Here is a 24364-nt window from a genome sequence, read left to right as displayed (position 1 = left end):
TACCCATACCTGGACGACTGCCTGCTACAAGGGGACAACAAAAGCAAGCTGACAACAGATTTACAAAGGGTCATTTACTTGCTACAAGCACTGGGATACACAGTCAATTTACAAAAGTCAAGGCTGATACCATCCCAAACAAGGACATTCTTGGGCGCGGAATTGGACACAGTAAAACAAATGGCATTCCTGACTACAGAAAAACAAAGAACTTCCTCTTTACTTCTTGGCACTAACAAAACTGAACAAGTTAACAGCAAGAAAAGTACTGCAGGCCTTGGGCTTCATGGCATCATGCATAATCTTGGTTCCATTTGCCAGACTACATATGAGAAAACTACAGTGGTACCTAAAGAATTTATGGTCCCAACACAGACAGTCTAGAAACAGAAATCCCACTAATTCCATGCTTAAAACAGGAGTTCCTATGGTGGGCTCAGGCATGCCAGTCAAACCCAGGCCTACCCTTTCGCAGATGTCAAGCAAGCCAGACCATCACAACAGACGCTTCAGACCTAGGATGGGGGCCCACATGCTGGACAAATGCGTGCAAGGATTGTGGACACAGGATCAACTTCACCTGCACATCAACCTAAAAGAAATGCTGGCAGTAAAACTGGCAATCCAAAAGTTCAAACCATTTCTCAAAGAGGGCCAGTTGATGATAAGGACAGACAACACCACAGTCATGTGGTACATCAACAAACAGGGAGGCACTCATTCATACCCCCTATGCAGAATGACCTTGGAACTGTGGACCCTGGCACTCAGCTACAACATCCAGTTACAGGCAATATTTGTACCAGGGAAAGACAATACTCTAGCAGACATATTAAGCAGAACCACTGGATGCCCACGAATGGAAGCTGCACCGGACATCTTCAAGACCATCTCAAAGAAATGGGGAATGCCACAGATAGACCTATTCGCATCACCTCTCAATCACCAGCTCAAACAATTCTGCACAAGGACATTCCACCCACTAGCATGGAAAGTGGATTCGCTCTCCTTCAACTGGAAAGGCCTAACAGCATATGCATTCCCACCTCTTCCTTTGATACACAAGGTACTACTAAAAATCAAGGAAGAACGTCCATGGATAATCCTGATAGCTCCAAACTGGCCAAGACAACACTGGTACCCACTACTGAGGAGCATGTCTCGGAACAATATGTGGCCAATACCCCTGATGCCTTTGATGTTAACTCAGAACAACTACAGCATCATACATCCAAACCTAAAAACGTTGCAACTGACTGCATGGAACATCACATAGCAGCAGCTAATCCAGAACTTTCCCAAAGAGTTAATTATTCTTGAAGCACGCAGACCTTCAACAAGAAGGAACTATGCTGGAAAATGGAAAAGGTTTGTCATTTGGAGTACGGAAAGAGGAAAAGATGTGTCAAACATAGATATGCCTAACATTCTGGAGTATCTGGCCGAACTTCTTCATTCAGGCCTGTCCTACTCCTCCATCAAGATACATGCATCAGCTATTTCAGCAGAATACAGCTTTGATCCACCTGTTTTTTCGCACCCTTTGCTCAGGCAGTTCCTCAGAGGAATCAAGAATGTAAAACCTCCAAGGAAACCACCATTACCAGCTTGGGATTTAAACTTTGTACTAGAAAAGTTGACACTATCACCCTTTGAACCAGCAGCAACAGCAGACCTACAACACCTGTCATGGAAAACTGCTTTCCTACTGGCAATTACTTCAGCAAGGAGGGTTTCAGAACTACAGGCCTTAATGGCAGTGCAACCCTTCCTAATCTTCCACCAAGATAGAGTGTCCATGAGGACTAATCCTACATTTATGCCCAAGGTGGTATCCAGAGTGTCTTTAAACCAGGCAATCCACCTACCTACCTTCTTTCCCAACCCACAAAACAGAGGGGAAAGAATACTGCATACCTTGGATGTACATAGACAGCTACGCTACTATTTGGACAGAACAAAAAATAGCAGAAAGACTGACCAACTTTTTGTAGCCTATGCAACAGGAAGGGAAGGAAAAGCTATTTCCAAACAGACAATCTCCAAATGGATAGGAAATTGCATATGATTCTGTTACTCCTTCCATGGAAAACCAATTCCACAGAACATAAGACCTCATTCTACAAGGGCAACAGCCACTACCACAGCCTTCTTACGAGGAGTGGCAACCAAAGACATTATTGAGGCGGCTACTTGGACCTCCGTGCATACATTTGCCAAGCATTATGATTTGCCTCTATATTCCAGATCCCGAGCAGGGTTTGCCACTGCTGTACTGCAAGGGATCCTAAACACACCATAATCTACTTTTATCCTCCTCCCTAGTTGGCTATGGTATTCTACCCAGTTGTTATGACTGCAGATGCATCCATGAAGGACATAGTACAGTTTTGTACCTACCATAAATGTAGATGTCCGAACTGGATAGCATCTGCAGTCAGGATTACCCTCCCTCCTTCCCCTCTGTGGTACTCCTAGGGTGTTTACCCTCCTAATAGCTAGCTGTTGGGGGGGAGTCTTTTATGGTGTATTTGTTTGTATATATGTACATACATGCTTATTGTTGTGTTTACCTCTATCTATTTGGAAACATTGGCATCTATCCAAATTTTAGCCTGCAAGAGGGCTACTGGCATCTGGGGCAAGAAACACTGAGGAAAATGGCGTCGGCTGATGCTTTTATACCCGAAGACCAACAGAGATGACGTCGGGTGGAGTGCGACATCAGCCGAAGCCGGACCCGGACTTTGGAATCCGGCCGACTGAAGGGCTGCCTGACGACAGGACAACCCAGTTGTTATGACTGCAGATGCTATCCAGTTCGGACATCTACATTTATGGTAGGTACAAAACTGTACTATGTCTGAAGTGATTAAGAATTTCCTTTGTCATTATTGTTAGTGCCATGACCAGCTTGTAGTTATTGCATTATTTAATTCAATTTGTGCTTCTAGGAAGTGGGTTTCTCTGGCAAACAGACAACACCAAGTGCTTAGTTTGCTTAGGTGTCTGATACATCACTTCATTCTATTCCATTTGTCCTACGCTTAACGCTGAGAGTAAGCACCACTGATGAAAGGCACTGGAAAATCATTTAAAAGACCACAGTGGTTAGAAAAACTTTAATCTAATGTGATTGTCTTTGTTAGTAGCAGCGTGACGCCTTAAATTTGTTGTAGGTAGTGGAGCCCTTTCCCTTTACCCTTAATGCTGTGCCATGCCTGTGGACCTTCTTGTCCAGATCTGTCTTGCCATGCTGCAGGGTTAACCCGTCAGAGAAGTGGCCATGGGTTATTTCTATTATTCTGTGATAAGTCCATCAGATTTTGTAAGATATTTTTTTTTATTTATTTTTTTATTATTAGATTACTTGTTTCATCTTATTTGATTCAGGTTTAAGGTTAGTAAGCCAGTTTTATTGACTTTTGGAGACTTGTCTCCAAGGGTGCATTTTAACAAAATACCTTTTAGTGGAATCTTATTAAATTTTCCTGAGGAAGAAAAACACATGCTGCATAGCTTTCAAAGCTTACCCTGTTGTAGAACAAATATAAAGTACAGGAGCTAATCATTTTTTGTTTGTATATTTTTATTTACTTAACTTGCATTTGCTTACTGGGATGGTCCAGCTGGCCCAGAAGGGCCCATTTTCAGTGGAGTCCCAGGGAGAAAAGCTCTACATGTAAGACATTACACATACAATACAGAATTTACATTTGGTACATATTGGCAGCTTCTTAATTTGCTTATCAAGTCTTCCTGGTCTTTACTATGAACTTAGTTTTTAACCTTTCAGACCAGTATGTGGTATTCTGTAATTGCATCGGAAATTTTAAAAGGAAAACCATAACTGTAATATGTTATCAGCAAACAAGAAACTCCTCACCTAGCCACAGAACAAAGTGAACATAATTGTGGGAATTACTGCTCCTGTTTTACAGTAAGTGAAGACATGGGTCAGAGTACTGCAGAGACAAAGAACTGCAGATTTGTTAACTGCTGCCAGAAGTAAAAATAAAAAAAACTTGGGCTATATGGGATTAGACCTATCCAATTTCCTTCTCAGAAACCTGATGATCCCCCTGTCAGTCAAGTGTTAGTGTTTGGTTATTCCCAGATCTATAGATTACCAAGAGGGCAGGGGTCACTTCAGCACCAGACTGCTTTAACCTCATTGGCCTGGCCAGTACTAAATGAAAAATAACCAATAAGTTCGCCAAACTTTAAGAATTACTGTACTTGTTATATGTTGACAGGATTCCACTTAAAAGTGGATGACCTTTGATGGTAAGGAGGAGGTTGGACTTACTCTGTATCCAGGAGTCAAGTTAGAAGACCAGGGAAGAAAAGTCACTTGGCTTGGGATTTAGTCTAATCGTTTGGGGAAGATGTACTGAAAATTGGTTGGGAATCCTGGTGTGGGAGAAGCTTCAGCATACAGTGAGGGAGTTAATGATGGGCTCATGACAATCTGACTCTGTTGTAAGGATAGGGCAGTATTTATAATCTCCGCCTATGCCTCCCAGCAGATTATGATAGTGAGGCAACAACTGCATTCAAGCAGCAGTTGCAGGACTTATTAAATGAATCTGGACATTGAGTTTGTGTTGAAGGGGGCAGGGGGTGGCTCGATGGGGGCAGGGGGTGGCTTGAATGTCCATATCAGGCAGACAGAAGTGGATGTGGGTACTGCCTTGGTTCACATAGGTAAGACAACAGGAATGAGTGAGAGTCCATTTTAGACTTTTGTCAGGCAGATAGCTTGATGGTGTCCCACATGTGCTTCTGTAAGCGAGAATAATGACATTGCATACAGGAGCCTCCAACATGTAACTTGGCTAAGCTTCCTTCTAGTAAAGAAAGGACACAGCAGTAGAATCGACAAAAATTACCAGTGGAAGCAGTATGCCCACAACATAAACCACTTGTTGACACAGTAAGACGATGAAAGTGGTCACCGAAAGCTCAAAGATAAACCAAGACTAAAGACCTGGAATTTGACTGGAAAGTAAGCACAGAATTTCAAGGAAATACTCCAGGCTGTAGCACATCAGGAAGTAAAGGAAATGTATGTGCATTTGAAGAAAATAGGCAGTGCTGAAAACAGTATATGTGAGGCTTGTAGAAGATGTGGCTGAGCTAGGTATTGAAATAAGGTACATGAAAGTTAGCAGTGAAATACTGAAGTAAAGGAAGACCGCCAGAAAGGAGTGCAAGAAAGTGTGAGATAAAAAAAGATGGACCAACCTAAGAAGGAATACTGGTTGGCTAACGGAGGCTAAGAGTGCGGTTGCAGTAGCAAAGAGCAAGACATCAGAAGCACTCTACCAGCTTCTAGGAAGTGACACAGCAGATAGCACAAATTCTTTCAGGTTGCAAGGCAATGACCGAGGTAAAGATAGTAATCGGCTTGCCTCACAAGTACTTAATGCAAGAAATCTGGACAAAGTCTAAACTAATGTGGGGGATAGAGGTCCAAAAATAGGGACATAATTTAAATATTGCTCTTAAACTTTAAGTTGCTAGAGTAACATGATTTGTGTTGGCATGCATTTTCTGAAGGATCTAGTCTGAGACTCAAATGCAGGTCATTTAGTGACTTCAGTTCTTTTGCCAGAAAATCACAATTTTTATGAGGAACAGACCAATTATGAGACAAAAATGCAGACCATTTAGAGTTATGGTCATTAGATAGCCTTCATAAAGATGCTAGCAAAGATCTGCTCACTAATCCACTGAACATCAAAGGCCGATGGGAGGAGTACTTCCAGCAGCTTTTGAATGAGGAAAATCCCACAGAAGCTGCACTGCACCAGGCACCACATACGATGTAAGAAGGGGAGACTACCCTAGAAGAATGACAGTACCAAGGAAAATGAAGTCTTGGAAAGTAGCTGCTTAGATGATGTCGCATAGATATGATCAAGAACTTAAGGGAGAAATGGCTCTAGAGGGTACTTGTAGCAGTATGGAAAAAGGTGTATCCCAAATGACTGGAGAATAAGCGTTCTAGTGCTAGTGTGCAAGAACAAAGGGCAACATTCGCATTTGTTAACAGTATGGTGGTATCAAACTCCTGACTCATTGAAAGAAAGTTCTGAAGAGTGTGTGGTTAGAGTAAGCTGATGCCACTTCTGAAAGAAGAAAAGTTACCAGTGGGTGTACTAGGGCTCACTTTGGATCCCTGTCCTATTCAGCATCTATTTCTGAGACCTTCAAGCCAGCATTCCTGGCCAGTGGTTAAGTTTGCAGGGGACTATAAATTGGTTGGTGGTTTTCAGTCTTCAGCTGACTCACAGTTGGTCCAGCATGGGTTAGATTAATTGTTGCAAGGACAGTGGTCTCAAGTTAAATGTAAAAAAAATGTAACACAGTTCACTAACTGTTTCACTTTTTATAGGTGATGCACCCTTCCTATAAGATGCTGTTGTAAGGGTTCTGTGTTCTCTTAATTCCTTATGTCAAGTCAGTAGTTCAGAATGCCTTTTAATCTAGCCCATCTAATTTTTAAAGGCATCTCCGCTAGATTCAAAGACGTCTTAATTCCCCTTTATTTTTATCCTATCAGACCTGTTACTGAATACAGTGCACCTTTTTGGCATGCATTTTTTTGAATGTATCAGAGAGAGAGAGACCTCAAGAGATCCTTAGCTAAGGTTTTTGAGGCCACTGATCATTTTTGGTATGAGAGGCTGGCAGCCCTTTCTCTCTTCTTGGTCTCCTACAGACTCTTCCATGGAAATATGTGTCTTGCTGTTAGATCCATGAACAGTTCAGCCCTATCTGTCCTTCTGTTCTTTAGCAGAAGTAATGATATCTCAAATACCATGTTCAAGGAACTAAACCTTCATCAGCAGATAAATAAAATACATTGGCTTGATAGATTTCATATTGCAACATGTCCCTTGGCTCTAGAACTAACTTCCACTACATGTCAAGCAGAGAAGTACTCTTGCCACCCTTAAGGTAAACTTTGATATAATTAGATGGGCAGCCTCAAATTCTCCCCTGGTCTGTTTGGTCTTGCCCTCATTGAGACCAGAGGGAACTTTTAAATGGGGTGTTTTGGAATGGTTTGTAATGGTCTGCAGACTGCCTAGTACTGCAAGACCTATGATTAAAAGAATATGCAGAGTAGTAAAAACTAAGATGGGAGGTGAGCACTTCAGATTCAGATCAGGATGCAGCACAACCAACCTGATTATTTGCAGTGAGACACTAAGAAGAAGCTAGAGAGAAGAGAGTCCAGGTGGGCATTCCTAGACGTTGAGAAAACATTTGACATGTTTTCAAAAACGTTTGTCTGGGCATACCTGTGATGGTTCAAAGTCACAACAACATTGGTAAAATTACTACAGGCAGTGTACAAGCAGTTAATGTCACAAGGACGGACAGTTTTCAGACTCACAGAAGGATTCCCAGTGGGAGTGGGAGTGGGTGTGCATCAAGGTTCCGCTCTGAGCCCACTGCTGTTCATACTGGTGATGGTCTCCATTAGCAAACAGGTCAGAGGAGACAGATTAGCAAAGCTGCTGTATGTAGAGAATGTGACGTTACAGGCATGCTCTTAACAAGAACTTCATTAAATGATAAGAGGAATGCAAATGTGAAGAGACACAGGATGAAACGGAGTAATGATAAGACTGTTGTAACGGCAGCAAAAGGGAGAAACCAGAAGAAACAGAACTGAGGTAGGCAAGGTAGAACAGTTTGATAGCTACAGGTGTTGGTGGGGGAGTGGCTGAGGAGAAGAGAAATCTGAAATGAGGAGGCCAAAGCTAAAATAAGAGGAACTGCAGCCAACTGGCAAAGTATGTCAGGATTATGGTGCAACGCAAGATTACCAAATAAGCTAAAAAGTGGTGTGATCAGTACTGCTGTGGGTTACAGAAACCTGGGCAGTGAAGGCAGAGCAGGTGAAGCTAGAGGTGATGGAGATGGAGATGAAGGTTTGAGACAGGACAAGGAGGTATGATGCAAACAGTAGAACAGACCAAGAAATGACATTACAGCAAAAGCCTAAGTACTCCAGTTGAGGGGAAGGTCAGAGAGAACAAATTATGGTGGTCCTGGCACGTGCAGGAAGACTGAAGTCCTTCCTGCCTGTCCCAAATCCTTTTTTTTTTTATGTAAACTAATGTGTGTTTTTTGCCTGTGTCATACACTTGTATAAAAGTAAACCAACCCTGTTGACAATTTTGGTTGCAAACATTCTACATCATATACCATGTTGACATAATTTGTAGTTGCAAACCTCATACATCACTTCTGTCCCAGTCATTGTCAATCAAAAATTACATAGCTCGGGGGGCGTGGCCAAGGATGAACACAGGATAGCAGCAGATTTCTTCAGCTCCACCAATTTCATTACACTGACAGGAATTAATTACTTAAATTAATTTTTGAAGTAATTTTCTTTCTAAATATGTTTGTTTTATATAGTTCTTGAACTATATTTAAAAAAGAAAGGAAATCTTAACAATATTCCTGTCAGAAATCACTTTGGAAATTTTCCTGTCAGTTTATCAGTCTGAAATGAGTTCCAGTAAGACAAATTCTCAAGACTCCAGCATCAAGAAAGAACTTCAGTCTCTGATGATTATAATCCAGCAACTTACTGCTAAGATGGATAAAATGGATACTAAAATAGACACCTTCATAGAAAAAACTACAAAACAAATAGACTTGTTACATATAGACCTGCAACAACAGAAGATCCAGATGACGGGCATAGAAGAAGCTGTGAATGACATGGAAAATAGAATACAAGAAGAGGAAATCAACAGTGAGTTTCTGCTGAAACAAAATACACATTTACAAACAAAGCTGGATGACCTGGAAAATAGATATAGGCGCAATAACATTAGGATTTTTGGACTGCCAGAAAATATTGAAGGTAACAATATTACTTGTTTTTTAACAACATGGCTCCCTAAAACTTTAGACTTACCAGAAGCATTCTCTTTTGGTATCGAAAGAGCACATAGATCTATAACTAATACTAACTCTAACAAAAACTAGATCAGTTATAGTTAGATTTCTATCATCTTTTGATAAAGAGATGGTTCTTAAATCTGCTTGGGCTATAGCTCCTGTTAAGATTAATGAGACAACTGTGCATTTTGACAATGACTATTCTTCCATGGTAATAGCTAAAAGAAAAGTTTTTCTGCCACTAATAAGGGAGCTTAAAAAAGCACAGTTTAAAAGATACCTTCTGTTTCCTGCCAAGCTTAAAGTCTTCCTTCCTGATGGTCCTAAAGTTTTCGATGACTTAGACTCTGCCTTACTTTTTATCAGAAAAAATAAGATTTTGGATAAAATAGAAGAAATGGAATGGGCTAGTCCTTCATTAAAGAGACTGGCAACTGAAACTTTGTGGAAGACTTCAGAGAAGAAGAGACTAAAAAACAAATTATCTGTTCTATGTTTTTTTTTTCTCTCATCATTTTATTTCATTATTAATCTTTTTAAATATAGTTCCTGCATTTCCAAGAAGCAACAAATATTTTGAAAAAGATTTAATCAAAGTTATTCTCTGTGTGCAAAGAAATGTTTAGTTTCATAACTAGTCAAAATATCTGGAGATTTAATGGCAAGTTGTGATTCAACTTGTTTCTCTTTCTGAAAAGGAGAAGTAAGGTCAGTAATTTGATACATTTTTTCTTTATCTTTTTTTTTCTTCTCCTTTTCTTCTTTTCTTTGTTTAAACAATGACATTCTATCTAGATTATGTAGTGGGTAAGGGGTGGGGGAGGGCAGGGAGAGAAGAGTAATGAAAATATGATTAATAGAATAATAACATATTTATTCCTTGTAAAAGTTTATATGTTCTTCAAATGCTATTCCTAATTATACTTTCTTGATTACACTGCTTATGCTTGTTTGTAAATAATCTGTCATGCTTTAACTAATAATAATTGGAACTAAATAATAGTAAATATGTTTTATTTTTAACTCTATTAATATAAACAGTAAGTAATATTCCATTGTATATACTTCTTATAGCTTTCTCTTACATTTTTTTTATTTCTGCCTTACACCCTTTTACTTTCTACTCTCTTTTTCTTTTCTTTGTTAATATATAGAGATGCTTTTGATCATATAGACACAGTAAATAATAAGATTTGCATAAAAATTGAGTTGGGACAAAAATATTGAGTTTTATTACTTATTAATAATTTTGGGCTTAATTTCACTTACATAGAGGCTGTAATAACCTGTAAAATACATTGTGAAGGTTTTGTCATGTTTAGATGCATTTACACTGCTAAATGAATGTTTGTCACTAGTTTTTAATAAGTTTCCCGCCAAAATGTTAAGAGAGACAATCTGGGATGTGGGCTGTCTCATGCACAGTGTCCATGAGCTACTTCAAAAGCTTCAACTCTCAGAATTCTCACAGAGAAGCTGAAAGCAGCTAGTCTCACCTTTGACCTAGATATCACACTGACACATAGATTCAGGAATGACACTCTTCCAGGAAATTGAAAGATACAAATGCGACTATGTGAAGGAAAATGAACTCTTTAACATCTAAATGTGAGTTATTTTATATAATTACTTAAATATCTATGTTATAATTCATAAAATATGTCAGTTATAATGAGTTTAAATGATAGTTTCTTGTAGTAAGTAAATGTCTTATTTTAGAAGGCATAGAAAATGAAACATTTATTCAAGTGTTTTTGAAAATCTACTTAACAGCAGCTTAATAATCTGTGTTAAAAACTTATGTTCCAAACATATACATTACTATAACTCATTTAATTCATCTGATTGACAAGCATAAATAATTTTATAACTCTATACTGGAAGAAATTGTCATGTGATATATTTTAAAGCAGTAGTATAGCATGGTTGTAAAATTTGGTTACTAAAATGTGTTTGCTGTGCATTATTTTGTATAAAGCAGACAGATTTATTGTAGGGACAGCAAGTAAGATGGTGCTCAGTAAGGACACAACTCAGTGAGATCAGATATATATATATATACATATATATATATATATATATATATATATATATATATATATATATATATGTGTGTGTGTTTGTGTGTGTGTTTGTGTGCATATGTATATGTGTGTGTATATATATATATATATATGTGTATATATATATATATATATATATATATATGTGTGTATATGTGTATATATATATATATATATATATATATATATATATATATGTGTTTCTGAGAATCTGCATAACTATGCAGTATGATTTATAACTATTTCTATGAATACAATATTTTATTCTATTGACAATGAGTTTGAGTAAATGATCATATACAAGCAATTCAAGGGTTTTTTTGGAAGCTGATAATTGCATTTACATGACAGAAAATAGATGCATCTTAATATATGTAATGTCTGAATCGTATTAGCCAAAGTTTTTGATTTAAATGAATGTTAGAACTTATTTTTCTCTCCTCTTGATTTCTAACATCAAGATTATTTGAATGCCATTTGAATACAAGTGTTTTATATTACATGGATGTATATAGTAGTATGAACAGTTTTTAAAAAAAAAAAAAAAAAAAAGTTTATTTTAGTTTATATGATGCTGTTTTACCAAATGTGTAGTCTTGTCTTGCTAGATAATTGAACTGAAAACTGTTAACCTCAGTTAAATATAACTAGTATTAAATTGATAAGGTGGTAGCTGAGGTACTGCTGCTTAGGGTAGGGGGTTAACTTGAGTGGTAAATACTACTCTAAGTTGGAGTTTATAACTCCAGGCTGGATGCAAAGTTTAATCCTTACATTATTTTCACTTGTTCATTGTTATTTGTATATAGTTTTGACATCCACAATATATTTTGTACAGTCATTGTCACTACAAACAAAATTGAATCCTATACGAAATCCCATAAGAGATTCAATAAATACAGCTATATTTTTAAAGGTACACCTAAAGGAGGAGATGTAACTTTACTTATCTTGTTATTTGTTATTTTGATCATAAGATTCTTAAGTTTTAAAAATGCCAAATGACATCTTTAAAAGGAATTTCTTTAAACATTAATGGATTGAATAATCCATGTAAAAGGGCAAGCCTAATAAGATACATTAATTTACATAAGGCCAACTTAGTCTTCCTGCAAGAAACCCATCTCTTGAAAAAAGATATTGATAAACTAGCCACAAACAAATATACAGTATTGGTTAGTTCAGAGCACACTCAGAAAAAAAGAGGAGTGGCTATTTTATGGAATAAAAGTATGCCCATTCCTAAAACCATTAAGTCTTATCAGGATGACAAAGGAATGTTTTGTATGATTACAATACAAATTAATGGGAAGACTTACACTTTAATGTATATTGGATACCTGGAATTGGTATTAATACAGTGAAACATCATCTTGATAAGATCATATAATTCTCTATAGGAGATATTATTTTAGCTGGTGACTTTAATTGTATACTGCATGAAAGTGATACTACCACTATAGGGAAAAGAAGAATTACATCTAATGCAAAACATGTAAATGATTTTGCTAATTCTTATTTGAATGATATTAATAATCAGATTCAAAATCATTACCATACACCTTTTTTTCTAACAGATACAAAACTTATTCAAAAATAGATAGGGTCTTTATTTCTAACCAGATGGTAACAGATTTAATTAATTCCAAAATCATTTCATGTCCTATATCTGATCATAATTCAATTGTTTTTGAATTCATGATAAAAAAATACTCATAATGTTCAGATCAAAAGGATACCAGCATACTTAACTCAACTAAAAGACTATAAAGAATATATACTTTCAGAAGTAAAACATTTTTTAGATATAAATGATACTCCTGAAGTCTCCATTGTTTTGTTTATGTTTGGGATGCCTTAAAATCATATCTATATGGACAAAGTATCAGATGGTATAATAAAAGGAAATCTTGGGATAAGGAATTGTTAGATATTCAAAGTAAATTAGACTCTTATAAACATAATAATAAAGAAAATATTATGGAAAAGAAAGTTATTGAAGAAATAAACAAACTAAATGAGAAATACAAAGAAATTTTAACTCATAAAGTTAAAATAACTTTAGAGAAATACAAGTTTTTGTCTTATTCAATAAGCCCCAAATACTTGCATAGACTTAAAAATAAAACAAAAAGGTTGAATAAACAAAACCATATCAAAGAAATCTTTTCTCTAAGGAAAAGAAGAATGTTTCTAGTATACCAGAAATACTAGATGAATTTAGAAATCACTTTCACAAAATTAACCATAATAACATTAACATGGAACCTAAAGATAAAATAAAGGAGTTTATAACCACAAACATGAATAAAAGCTTAATAAACAACAGATTAAACTATTGGACAAAAGTATTTCATATACAGAGGTTATTACACAAATAAATAAGCTTAAATCAAACAAAGCACCGGGTAATGATGGTATTATACCAGAGATGTATAAAATCCTTTCTAAAAGTACATATTCATTAATACATAAGGTTTTTATTTTGGCCCAAACTGAGTTAATAACCCCCCCCCCATCTTGGCAATATACATTTATTTCGCCAATTTTAAAACCTAATAAAGATCCAACTAGATGTTCTTCATATCGGCCCATCTCATTACTTAATGTTGATTATAAAATGTTTATGAGTATCTTTGCTGATAGATTGACCATCATTCCCGGCATTATAGATATAGATCAGACAGGCTTCATTGTAAATAGAAATACTTTTGATAATATAAGAAGAACTTTAACATTAATAGATTTTGCAAATAGGAAAAATAAAGATTTAACACTTATTAGTCTTGATATAAGTTCAGCATTTGATTCAGTAAGTTGGGACTATCTGTTTACCTTAATGAAGTGCACAAACTTCTCAGATGCATTTGTAAATCTAATTGAGCTTTTATACAAAGGAACGTTGGCTTATATTAAGGTAGGAACATATGTTTCACAAAAAATACCCATTCTTAAAGGTACAAAACAAGGATGTCCACTTTCTCCACTATTATTCACTTTAGTAATGGAGCCTTGGGCTAATTTGATCAGAAACAGTACTGACATAGAGGGTTTTGAAATAGATGAAAATACAACATCCAAAATTCAACTTTTTGCAGATGGTGTTCTAATTACATCAGCAGGATCTAATTCTTCTATGCAGTCTCTATTTGATAACATGATGAATTTTAAAAGTATTTCTGGTTTAATATTCAATGAAGAAAAAACTAAAATACTACCTATATATACACGAAAAAATATTCTCATTAGTGATTTTACTAAATATGTACCCAATTCAGGTCAGATAACTTATTTAGGTATAATACTTATTTAGGTATAATACTATCTAAAGATCTATTATATATAATAATTATAATACCTGGTTTCTTAATATACAAAATCTTTTTAATACCTGGAATAATATGTTTTTTACTATGGAGGAGAGACTTACAATTATTAAAATGATAATATTCCCCAAGATTTTATACTTAATACAATCAATAATACTTCCACCTACAAAAATAATTATCAAGAAACTGAATACACTAATGTTAAATTTCCTATGGGCACCTAATAGACCTAGGTTTGCATTAAAGAAACATACTAATAGCTGGTCTCAAGGGGGTATTTCTTTTCCAGACTTTAATTTATATACTATCTCTTCTATTGTAAAAGTTATTACTTTATTAATAGATCAGTCATATGTTGCAAAATGGAAATATTATTGGGAGCTAATTAGTATGCACTTCATGAAAATCTCCTTAACACATAAAAATATGATTGTAAATAACTCCATGTTATGGTTACTAAAGGAATTTTGTACTTCACCTATTACACCTAAACATATGGTTTGTTACCCATTAAATATTATTACTAGTTATCGTAACTTTATATTCATGCACCCTAAGTATAGGGAATGGAATTTTATTGTATTCCCTATAATGTATACTCAGGGTATGCTTTTGTCATCTACTTCTGAAGGAACTCGTTTAGCTATAGATAATGATCTAAAGTACTGGTATCAGTTGATATCTCATAATAAAGTTAAAAATCTAGATTTCTTAAAACAAGAATTTGATCTAAGAGAAACTTGCTGGTTAGAGGTTCAGACCTTTAGACAACATCTCATTAATAAAATAGATCTAATGTCTATAACAGTTAAAGAATCTATTCCAACACTGATTGATTACTTGATATTAAATTTACAACATAAAGTTTCTGATAAAGGTAAACTTTCATACATACATAAAATTATCAGACAAACTTTTTACAGTGTAGATTCATACTGGAATTATTTCACTTCTATTAATGGGGACCCACCAAATCAACAAGATAAACAATATATATTGGAATCTGCTTATAGAACTTACGTCTTCCATTGTCTGGAGACTTTATACATGGAAATTTTTACATCTTTTTATACACCTTTGATGATGAATAAAATAAATAATAAAGATAATTTATGTAAGAGATGTAATGTAGAAATTAATGCTGACTGGGCTCATATGTTTTATGACTGTATAAAATTGAAAGAATACTGGAAGTCAATTAATGAATGTTTGCAGGCTCTTTTTACAGATAATTTCATTATTTCTAAATCTCTTATGTTATTCAACACACCTGTACCTCAAAGTGTTAAAAAGGTTAAGATTCCCTTGTTATGGTCTATTCTAGCAGTGGCTAGGAAAATAATAACTAGAAATTGGATTTCAGATGCACCTCCTTCGTTCAATGAATTTAAAAATGTTATGAATATAGTGTGCCATATGGAAATAAACACTATTAGGACAAGAACAAATAGAAAATAATCTTATTATATTGTATGGGATAACTTACAAAATTTGTTTAAAAAATTTTAATTTCAATAGCATGATATTTTAGTTTAATTGATCTGATTGTAGTGGATGTCTTTGTAAATACTTTAGTTGTTTTGTTGAATATTATAATAATACCTATTTTTAATTACTTGTATAAAATTGTTATGATATTTCTCTTATATGTTAAAACGATAAACCTGTTTTAAAAAAAAAAATTACATAGCTCATTCACATTCTGCTTTCTTTTAAACATTGTTTGTACTCTGCATGTATTATTCCCACAATTCCCATTTTTCAGTTTTGCCTGATAGGGTGGTTTCTTTGCTCTTGTACTTTCAGTTGCAATATACTCAGTCTCCAAGGGTAAGATGAAAAGGTTTTACTTTTCTGTGCATTGTATCCTCCTAGAATCATCACAGTAGCTCAACAGCTGATTCAAAAAATGCTGATCATATGAAAGCAGCATACTGAAATCACTTCCACAGAACATCAGAGTAAGCCTTTTTTATCTGTTGTGTAGGGACAACCCCACTACCACACACCACTCTTCCAGATCCCCATTGGTTTTGTACTACTACAAAGTTGCACAGCAGTGGAAAAGAGGAGACTCCACTTTCACTTAAAGTCCTTTAAGCAAGTAGTCTGAAGAGTATCGACATTCACTTGAGTGCTGGATTCCTTCATATACTCGTGTAATCTGCATTCCTTTTCTGCCCTGATAGGCAAGGTCTTGGGATAACATTTAGAAAACTGTTCTTGCATCTGAGTTATTCCTGCATCACGGTTCACATGCCAGCTGTTTCTGATTTTTCTTTTTAGGCAGCACTACATTGTACTGATCTCTCTCGAAATTTGTAAGGCCTTTCAGAAAGGTACATTTCACATCGGGTTCCCTATTGGAGATCCTGCCTCTGCATGTGACACTTTATGCAGGAAGAACTTTTCTTTCATCCTGTGTGAGCTAGCTGAATCAGCCAAATTAAAATGTTTATTATGAAAGATTTTTGTATTTAATGGCAGTAAATTTATGCCAAGCTAATCTCTAAACTGCAAGCTCTTTTTAGCCCCCCTTACCAAGAATTTCACAAGGAAAAGGCCTTTGGTAATAATTTATGGTGTAAAGTAATCTGAACAGGTTTTCATTTGCCTGCATTCTTGTATCAGTCATGGCAAGTATTAGCCTCCCTGCATTATTGTGCACAGAGATATCACCTGGACAGAATCAAATCGTGCGGTAAGGGTAACCAGAATTTTTTGTTACAATTGAATATACATGGCAAACCATTGTTGTGTACTCTAAAAGCTCATTTTACCAGCCCACTCATATCATCTGTTGCTTCTTTAAGTGAAATTTAATTTTTGCCAGTACTAGTGCAGCAGGTGCTACTTCATAAAGTATCTCTGAAAGCAGTTTTAAGTATGATGTTGGTTAAAGGTGCATGTGCTGTTTTTTTTTTGCTCCAGTGATAAATAGCATGCTTGTTTAGGGCAGCCACCCGAAAGTGTAGTCTAGGTGTCAGGTCAGTTTGTGTGACCTGTATGATATAAGATTTGAAAGTAATCCCTGTAAGTTTTGCTTCAGCAATAGCTAGAGAAGTGTGCACATTAAATCCACCTGTACAGATAAACGAAAGTTGAGGTGGTATTGAGAGTGACTACCAAGGTAATTTGATACTGGAAGATGAGAGGCATGGGGAGAGTCTGGAGGAGTTGAAACGTTTAGCACTGAAGTATGGGAGGAAAAGAGGGAGTCCTGTTTTGGGTATGCAAGGTAAGGAAAGAGTAGTGTGATTAAATAAAAGAAAGATATGGAAGGCAGGAGGAGGCATGCCTTTTTGAGTGAAGATACAAATTTCATTCTAGACACTAAAAAATGTTGAGGACATTACCAGCCATGGAGGTGGCAAAGAGATGCCAGGTTGGGAGGATGGAAGTCATGGACTCTGAACTGCTACTTGTTGAAGCATCCAGCACACTGGGAAAGGAAAAACTGGGGAGTACAGCAACTTACTGCAGCAGTGGGCGGGAGAAAAAGGGAATGGAGACAAACTGTATACCTGAGGCAGGCTCCATTTTGGTGGTTTCACTTACCCAGTTATTTGACTTTTAGTGGTTTGAGCAATAGTCATTGTGCTTCAGTCATGGGGTTTCGTTTCATCATCTATATTTATTATGAAGATTTTGCAATGGTTGTTGGTTGTCATGGAGCATCTCTGACATGGGCAAATGTGACAAAGTTGGAATTGCCTTCTGTGAAGTCTTGGTTAAAGATGTTTTTGTCTGGGTGCTTTTTTCAGTCAGTCTGATCTTTGTCCTATGTTTGACATTGTCTGTGCCTCTTGTGGCAGTTATCAGCTTGGCTTTGTCTGTTGTGTGTAACATGCTGACTTTACTTGTGCTACCAGTAACCATTCTGCCTTCATTTCTGTTTCCTAGTATGGTGTCAGCTGACCTTAGACTATACCTTTTACACTTGAAGGATACAGCATATTGTTGGAGTGTATGGCACCATATGAAAGTGGCAGAACTCTCCATAGAAACTGTCAAACAGATTTCCATAATGTTGACATATCAGATGATTTGGATTTGAATAAGTGCCTGTGGTGTGATATCCAGACATGCTGTAGATCACAAGCTTTTTGTGAACCACAGGCTTTACTAATCCCTTTTGCGGCATGATATGTTGGCTACACTCTCTCAAACTTAATGATTTGTGGGGTGGGGGGTGGGGGTTCTATGTACCTTTGAGACTGCTGCAGTTTTGTTTTAGGAGGTTGCTGGAACTCTGGGTCATGCTGTGACATATCTATTTTTTTTTAACTTTGGCTTTACAGTTTGATTTTTGAAATCCATTTATCGACTTGAGCAAGAATGCAGAGTAGTGGGTTACAAATTATCCCTAGCGGTATGCAGTCCTGGGAGTTTGTATACTTGCAGTTGTGTAGGGTGAGAGTAAAGGTAGGTATGTACCCCCTAGACAAATGCTGATTTGTAGTTTATTGCAGCTAATGATGTACATTAACTGTTTTAATTTAACAGAAGTAGTTCCAGTGAAAGTTTAATGTTTTTCCTGTAGATATGATTTGAGGTGCCTTTGACTGCATCACTTGCAGTTTTAAAAGCCACTTTTACTTTGGTTGTTCAGCTTCCTAGATAGTCTGAGATTCTTGCAGTACAGCTTTCCATCTTCCCCACAAATTACTTAGGGGCCCTTACTTTTCAGTAACTTTGCCCCACTATCGGTTTACCATCCACTCCTACTTCTGGTCAATTGGCTGCTTACTTCCTATCACTGATGCCAGGGTTGATGGGAGGACTGTCATTCAGATGGTCAGTAGGAGTAGTTTGATTTTGCTAGTATTTCTCCCTGGCCGAAGTTGCATGCACTGGGCGAGGTGCTGGGGAAAGCATGCAGTGGGTTGTCTGGTGTATATATGGGTGCTACTTTCAAAACAGGCCAGCCCCTCCCCTCACAGTTGGAGAAATGGTTTCCTGGTCACTGTCCAGTGTGACCCTCGGTGCATGTAAACCCCCTGACATGCTCTCCAGTAGATGCAAGTGGGCAGTGCCCCTTCACTTCCCTTCCTGCCTGGCCTCTTCATTGCCAGGGCTGATGAGCTAACCCTGTCACCTGGCTCAGGACTTCATTCTTTTGTGCCATGGGGCCAGACCAGGACCTCTGTTTAATTTCCTGACCACCTCCTTTAGATCTAGACTGTAGTACCATAGTTAGGGCAAAGTGAGTGACTGCCCTGCATGCAAGCTGTTAAGAGGGAGTGCACAGCACAATAGAAGAGTTGCAGATCAGAAGTGATTACAATATTCAGTCCTTTAAGCATCCTTGGTTGATATTGTGACTGCTAAAATGAATTTATTTGTTTTTAGTATGCCTTTGTGTTGGTCACTGTAGCAAGTTACAATTGGACAGTGAAAGGAGGACCTTCTGTTTTATTGTCTGCTGGTGAATGAGGGAGATGACACTCTGCATCTGGTAAGCTATCAAAGACACAATGCTTCCTCTGCATCAGGCCCTAGTCAGCCTGCACATTTAGTACTGTGTACATGTATGGAGGCCATAGAGGGAGAAGGATATCCAATTGCTGGAGGAAATAGAGGGAGAAGGATATCCAGTTGCTGGAGGAAGACTAAAACAGTCACCAGTGGGGGCGGGGTATGTGGGATGGAGGTGAAAAAGGATATGATCAGATACTAGAGGAGCTAAAGCTCATCCTGAGTCCAGGACAGTCCTGTAGAATATGAGAGTATGTTAGTGAAATGAGAAGACCTATTTGGGAGAGTGGAGGGAAGGACAAAGGCACAGACAGCAGCAGTTTACCAGCATCAACTACTCCTAATACCTGTGAAACCTCTTTCACAGATAGTGTTGTAGTCTTGTAGAATGCATTACCTGAATGGGTGTTGAAGAAATCCACTGAAACATTCAAGACTGCTTGGGAACAGCTGGAGAAGTAGGGGGAGATAATTAAGAGAAGGTTGTAAAATGATGAATGCACTTAGAGCAGAACAGATTGTCTTGTTTCCCTCTCCCATCGTGTAAGGTACTTACAAATTTGATTGAAAGTGCAGGAGTTTACTTAATAGATTTTGGTACGGATTACATTCAGTAGTCAATTTCTTATTATGCCTACCCAGATAGTTTCTCTCATTTGTTGTATTGCAGTCAGTCATTTGATATGTTTTGTACATCTGCAGTATGTTTACACATAATGTTTTCTATTTTGCTGTAATGTGATCTGATGAAACATTTGCCTAAACATTCTCCAAGACATCATGTGGTAGCTGGCCACTTAAGCTTTCATCAAATAGCAGTAGGCTAAAGTAGTAGAGGGCAAAGAAATGTCCTTTCCATTGAAGGACAATAGTGGTGTTGAGGTGGCTGTGGTAGACTGTTTGCTTGCACAAAACAAGAGACGAGCTTAGAAAGTTGAGGAGTAGAGTGTACTAAATGAGATTGATCCTCTTAGCAAAGGTAGAACACTGGTCAGTAAAAATGTACTCTGCTGATTAACCTCATCACATTGTGTGACCTTGTATGTATTAATCAGTGCCTGACTTGTGGGTGTTGCAGGATTTACCCACAGCCTGTACAGTTTACCCAGAGGGACGAATCCCATCATGTTCAGTCTTGTGGTGCAAAGAGAGAAAACTCTTACTATGCCCTAGAAGACCCTTGTTTGCATTAGCAAGTCAAATGATATCAGAAATACTCTGTCTGAGAATCTAAACCTCTTCTGCAAAATCCAGCAGAATGGTTTGGAGGGACTCCTAGGGGATCTCTCTACTCTGGAACAGACTCGCCATCTGCATAAAACAAAGTTTATCCCTGTCCATATTCAAGCGCAGCTTGGATCTGTGGATGGAAAATGAAATTTACCCCAGGATTGCCCCCTGTACTACTAATGGACAGAGGCAACGCCTAAATGCTTCATCCCATGCATAGTTCCCCTCAGAATATCTATGGTGTGGTCAGTTGTTTTCATTAGGTGTAATATAGAATTGTCAGCCATGGGATGGGTAAGGCCAGTGTCTAACCAAATGGGATAGCTTAATTCAAGCACAAAAGGAAAATCTGCTATGCAAAAAATTACCATCGAGCAGCTAACCTAGTACTTGTCTGAACCTATGAAGTGGCATGATTATATAGGTTTAATGGTACAGACTGCATGATTGTACTGCCAGTACCATCATACCCAGACTCCAATGATGTGGTTTTATCTGTCATACTGACTTTCTTGCATAATGCAGCAGTGTTCTGGTTATAACTTTGTTCAGACACTGACCTCTGTGGACCTCTTGCAGTTTTGCCCCTTTAAATGCTGTATGTCATTCAGGCTTGGAAGTATTGCATTGTAAGTGTTTGCTCCCCATGATGTAAACTTTACAGTTAAGCATGTGTTGGGAGTTTTTTTTTTTTTTTTTTTCACCAGACTGAGTGTAGTAAATATTTCTAAAGTAATATAGTTTTATCTAGATTAAAAATATTTTTCCTTTGAAATTTTCCTGTCTAGGTCATAATGCTGATGATGTAGCTGAAACAGTCTTGATGAATTTCCTTAGAGGTGATATTGCACGTCTTCGACGTTGTACTGCCATCACCACTGGTAGTGAAGGAGCAATTCCACGCTGCAAACCTCTCAAGTATGCATACGAGAAAGAGATTGTATTGTATGCTTATTTTAAAAAGCTGGATTATTTTTCTACAGAATGTGTGTACTCTCCAAATGCTTATCGTGGGTATGCAAGGGCATTTTTGAAGGACCTGGAATCCATTCGATCCAGTGCAATTATTGATGTTATCCATTCTGGGGAAAACCTTTCAGTGAAAGAAGATATTAAAATGCCAGTACAGGGCAGTTGTACTCGTTGCGGTTATATCTCTAGTCAGAAGCTTTGTAAGGCCTGTGTCTTACTGGAGGGACTGAATCGTGGACTGCCAAAACTAGGAATTGGAAAGCATCACAAATTGCATGACAAGCTAGTAGCTCAGGAGCCATTGACAGAAGCTGAAGAAAAGAAATTGAAGGGCATTGATTTTTGACACACATTTAATCGATCAGGCTTCTTGTAATGGCAGCACAATCACATAAGTTGTAATGTTTTCACTGCTTAGCATCTTTGACAGTTTACTTCATCAAGGTAGTCTCTTAAGTCTCTTAAAAAAAATTTACGAATGTGAAGCAGAAGAGGAGTATTGTTTTTCCAACCATTTGAAATGCAACCTGTCGTGTAATAAAAATCACAAAATCTGATTTGGTGTAAACATGTTTTCCTGTTTTAAGGTTTTGAAAAGTTTGTGAATTGGTTCTACATTTGTTTTGTGTGTCTTGTTGATAAACTGAGATTGTTTTGACTTTTATCATCAGTAAATGTAAGAGTGTTTAATCTCCATATCTGATGTTATCCATTTCATTATTCGTCATTATAGGATCCAACATCGGATCTGATTCGGCCATTTCAAAAGACTGTTGCTTTAAGTCTCAAACTCCTCCCACTCCCATAATGCCCTGCATCAGCCCTAACTTCTCAGATCTTGTTTACCACCTTCCTGGATAGATGCGATTGCAATAGTCTATAGTCTCAAGCTTCTTTAAAAGATAAGTTTAAACTTTTGTCCAACTTCTTTTAATTTCTCTTTGATATTCTTTAGCTGTAGGTGTCTGTTACGATTGTGTAGGTGTATGCTTTCTCCTTTTCTGCTTTGTTTGTCTGTGTGGTCTGTTAACTTAATGTCAGAAGACTTATGGGTTTTAAACGATGCACCTCTTGCTGGCACAAAATTCCAAATTCAGATGCCCATGAGAGGTGTCATTGTTTGGGTGCCTCTCATTTAGATCAGGAATGTGAGGTGTGTGTGGGATTCGACCCCCAAACTGTAGCAGATTGCCAGAACAAGCTAATTTTGAGAGGGCTTTTACCTTCATCTGGAGCCGAGTTGTCTGCTTAATCCCAGTGTGTCCAAAGAGCCCAAGAGGTGCACCCCCCCCCCCCGGGTGTTCAGATAGCTTTGCTCTTTTTTTCAGTAGCTGAAGCCTAATCTGTCATCTTCGGATCAGAGGAGGAGCAGGCCTTCCTTGGAACAAAGGAGCTGCTCTGATCCAACACCTCTTATCAGACTTGCCTTCTCCTAGGACCCGACCTGCTTTCGGATCCTAAGACTTGGGATCCATAGGTTCTGTCCCATCCAACAGAATTGGTCTTCATTCGTAGTTCCCCATCACCATCCAACCCTTCTCGAATCCAAAGGCTTCTAATCGGAGGTCTAGGAGCCATACACCAAGGCATGGGAAGTCCCTTTCTCTGACCAGGTTTTCCCATTTGTTTCTTCCAGGTCCTCCAGACTTTCTCTGTCTGAGATGGACAGGATAATGTGGAGTTTGCTCAAGACACAGATCGAGATGGTACTTTAGCAATCTCCGACCCATCTTGGATTTATGAGAGCCCAGTCACTCCAGCTCTTCTTCCAATCTGGCCACTTGCTTTGGAACCCTAGGATCCGGATACTTTGAGAGGGATGTTGATGGAGCTAAGGATGGTACTTTCCTCTACTCCATCAGTGTCCCAGACTGACTTTGCTCCAAGGCTCTCTGAGCAGGGTGGGTCCCGGGCACAAGGCATCTGTGCTGACTCTGTGGGGAAGGTTTCGGTGCTGATTTGGTCAGATCAGTCTCCTTCCCACAGAGCTTCAACTTTTGACAGTTCGGGGCCAGTGTCATCTTAAAGCCATGAATCTGCAGAGATATCTTCCATTTCTCCTGGGACTATTTTGGCCCTGAGGAGGGAGTGAGAGAGATTCCCTGTTTTGTCTGCTTTCCAGGTGGCAGAGAGGTATTCTGTAGGCCTACAGATGTGTCTCCTCCCCCCTGAATCCTAATCTGTCTTCGTCCATTCTGAGCCTTGATCCCAGTTGTCCTGTCCGCGGTCAGCCTGTTCAGGGGATCCTACAGCCCACCCATCTACAGGGCACCCTTGCCTCTTCAGAGTCCTCCCCTGACTATCCCTCAGAGGAGGTAGATTGGAAGAGGATGTGCAAGAGGAGACACGTGGACTCCC

At 37.8% G+C, this 24364-nt stretch overlaps 1 protein-coding gene across 4 annotated transcripts in view; it reads left to right on the top strand.

Annotated features, from left to right (window-relative positions):
• Nucleotides 1-22563, top strand: part of CTU1 (cytosolic thiouridylase subunit 1) — a 61973-nt gene extending 39410 nt beyond the window's left edge. For all 4 annotated transcript variants that reach the window (XM_044068330.1, XM_044068328.1, XM_044068329.1 and 1 more), the window contains exon 3: nt 21823-22563. In XM_044068330.1, the coding sequence (XP_043924265.1) occupies nt 21823-22352 (530 nt within the window). In that variant the 3' untranslated portion in view covers nt 22353-22563. The remainder of the gene's footprint in view (nt 1-21822) is intronic.
• Nucleotides 22564-24364: the final 1801 nt, after the last annotated feature.

The sequence above is a fragment of the Protopterus annectens genome, chromosome 4.part0 (assembly GCF_019279795.1).
Source record: "Protopterus annectens isolate FY-2018-M chromosome 4.part0, PAN1.0, whole genome shotgun sequence".
NCBI classification, from domain to species: Eukaryota; Metazoa; Chordata; order Ceratodontiformes; family Protopteridae; genus Protopterus; species Protopterus annectens.
This window is presented reverse-complemented; position numbering and strand designations above follow the sequence as displayed.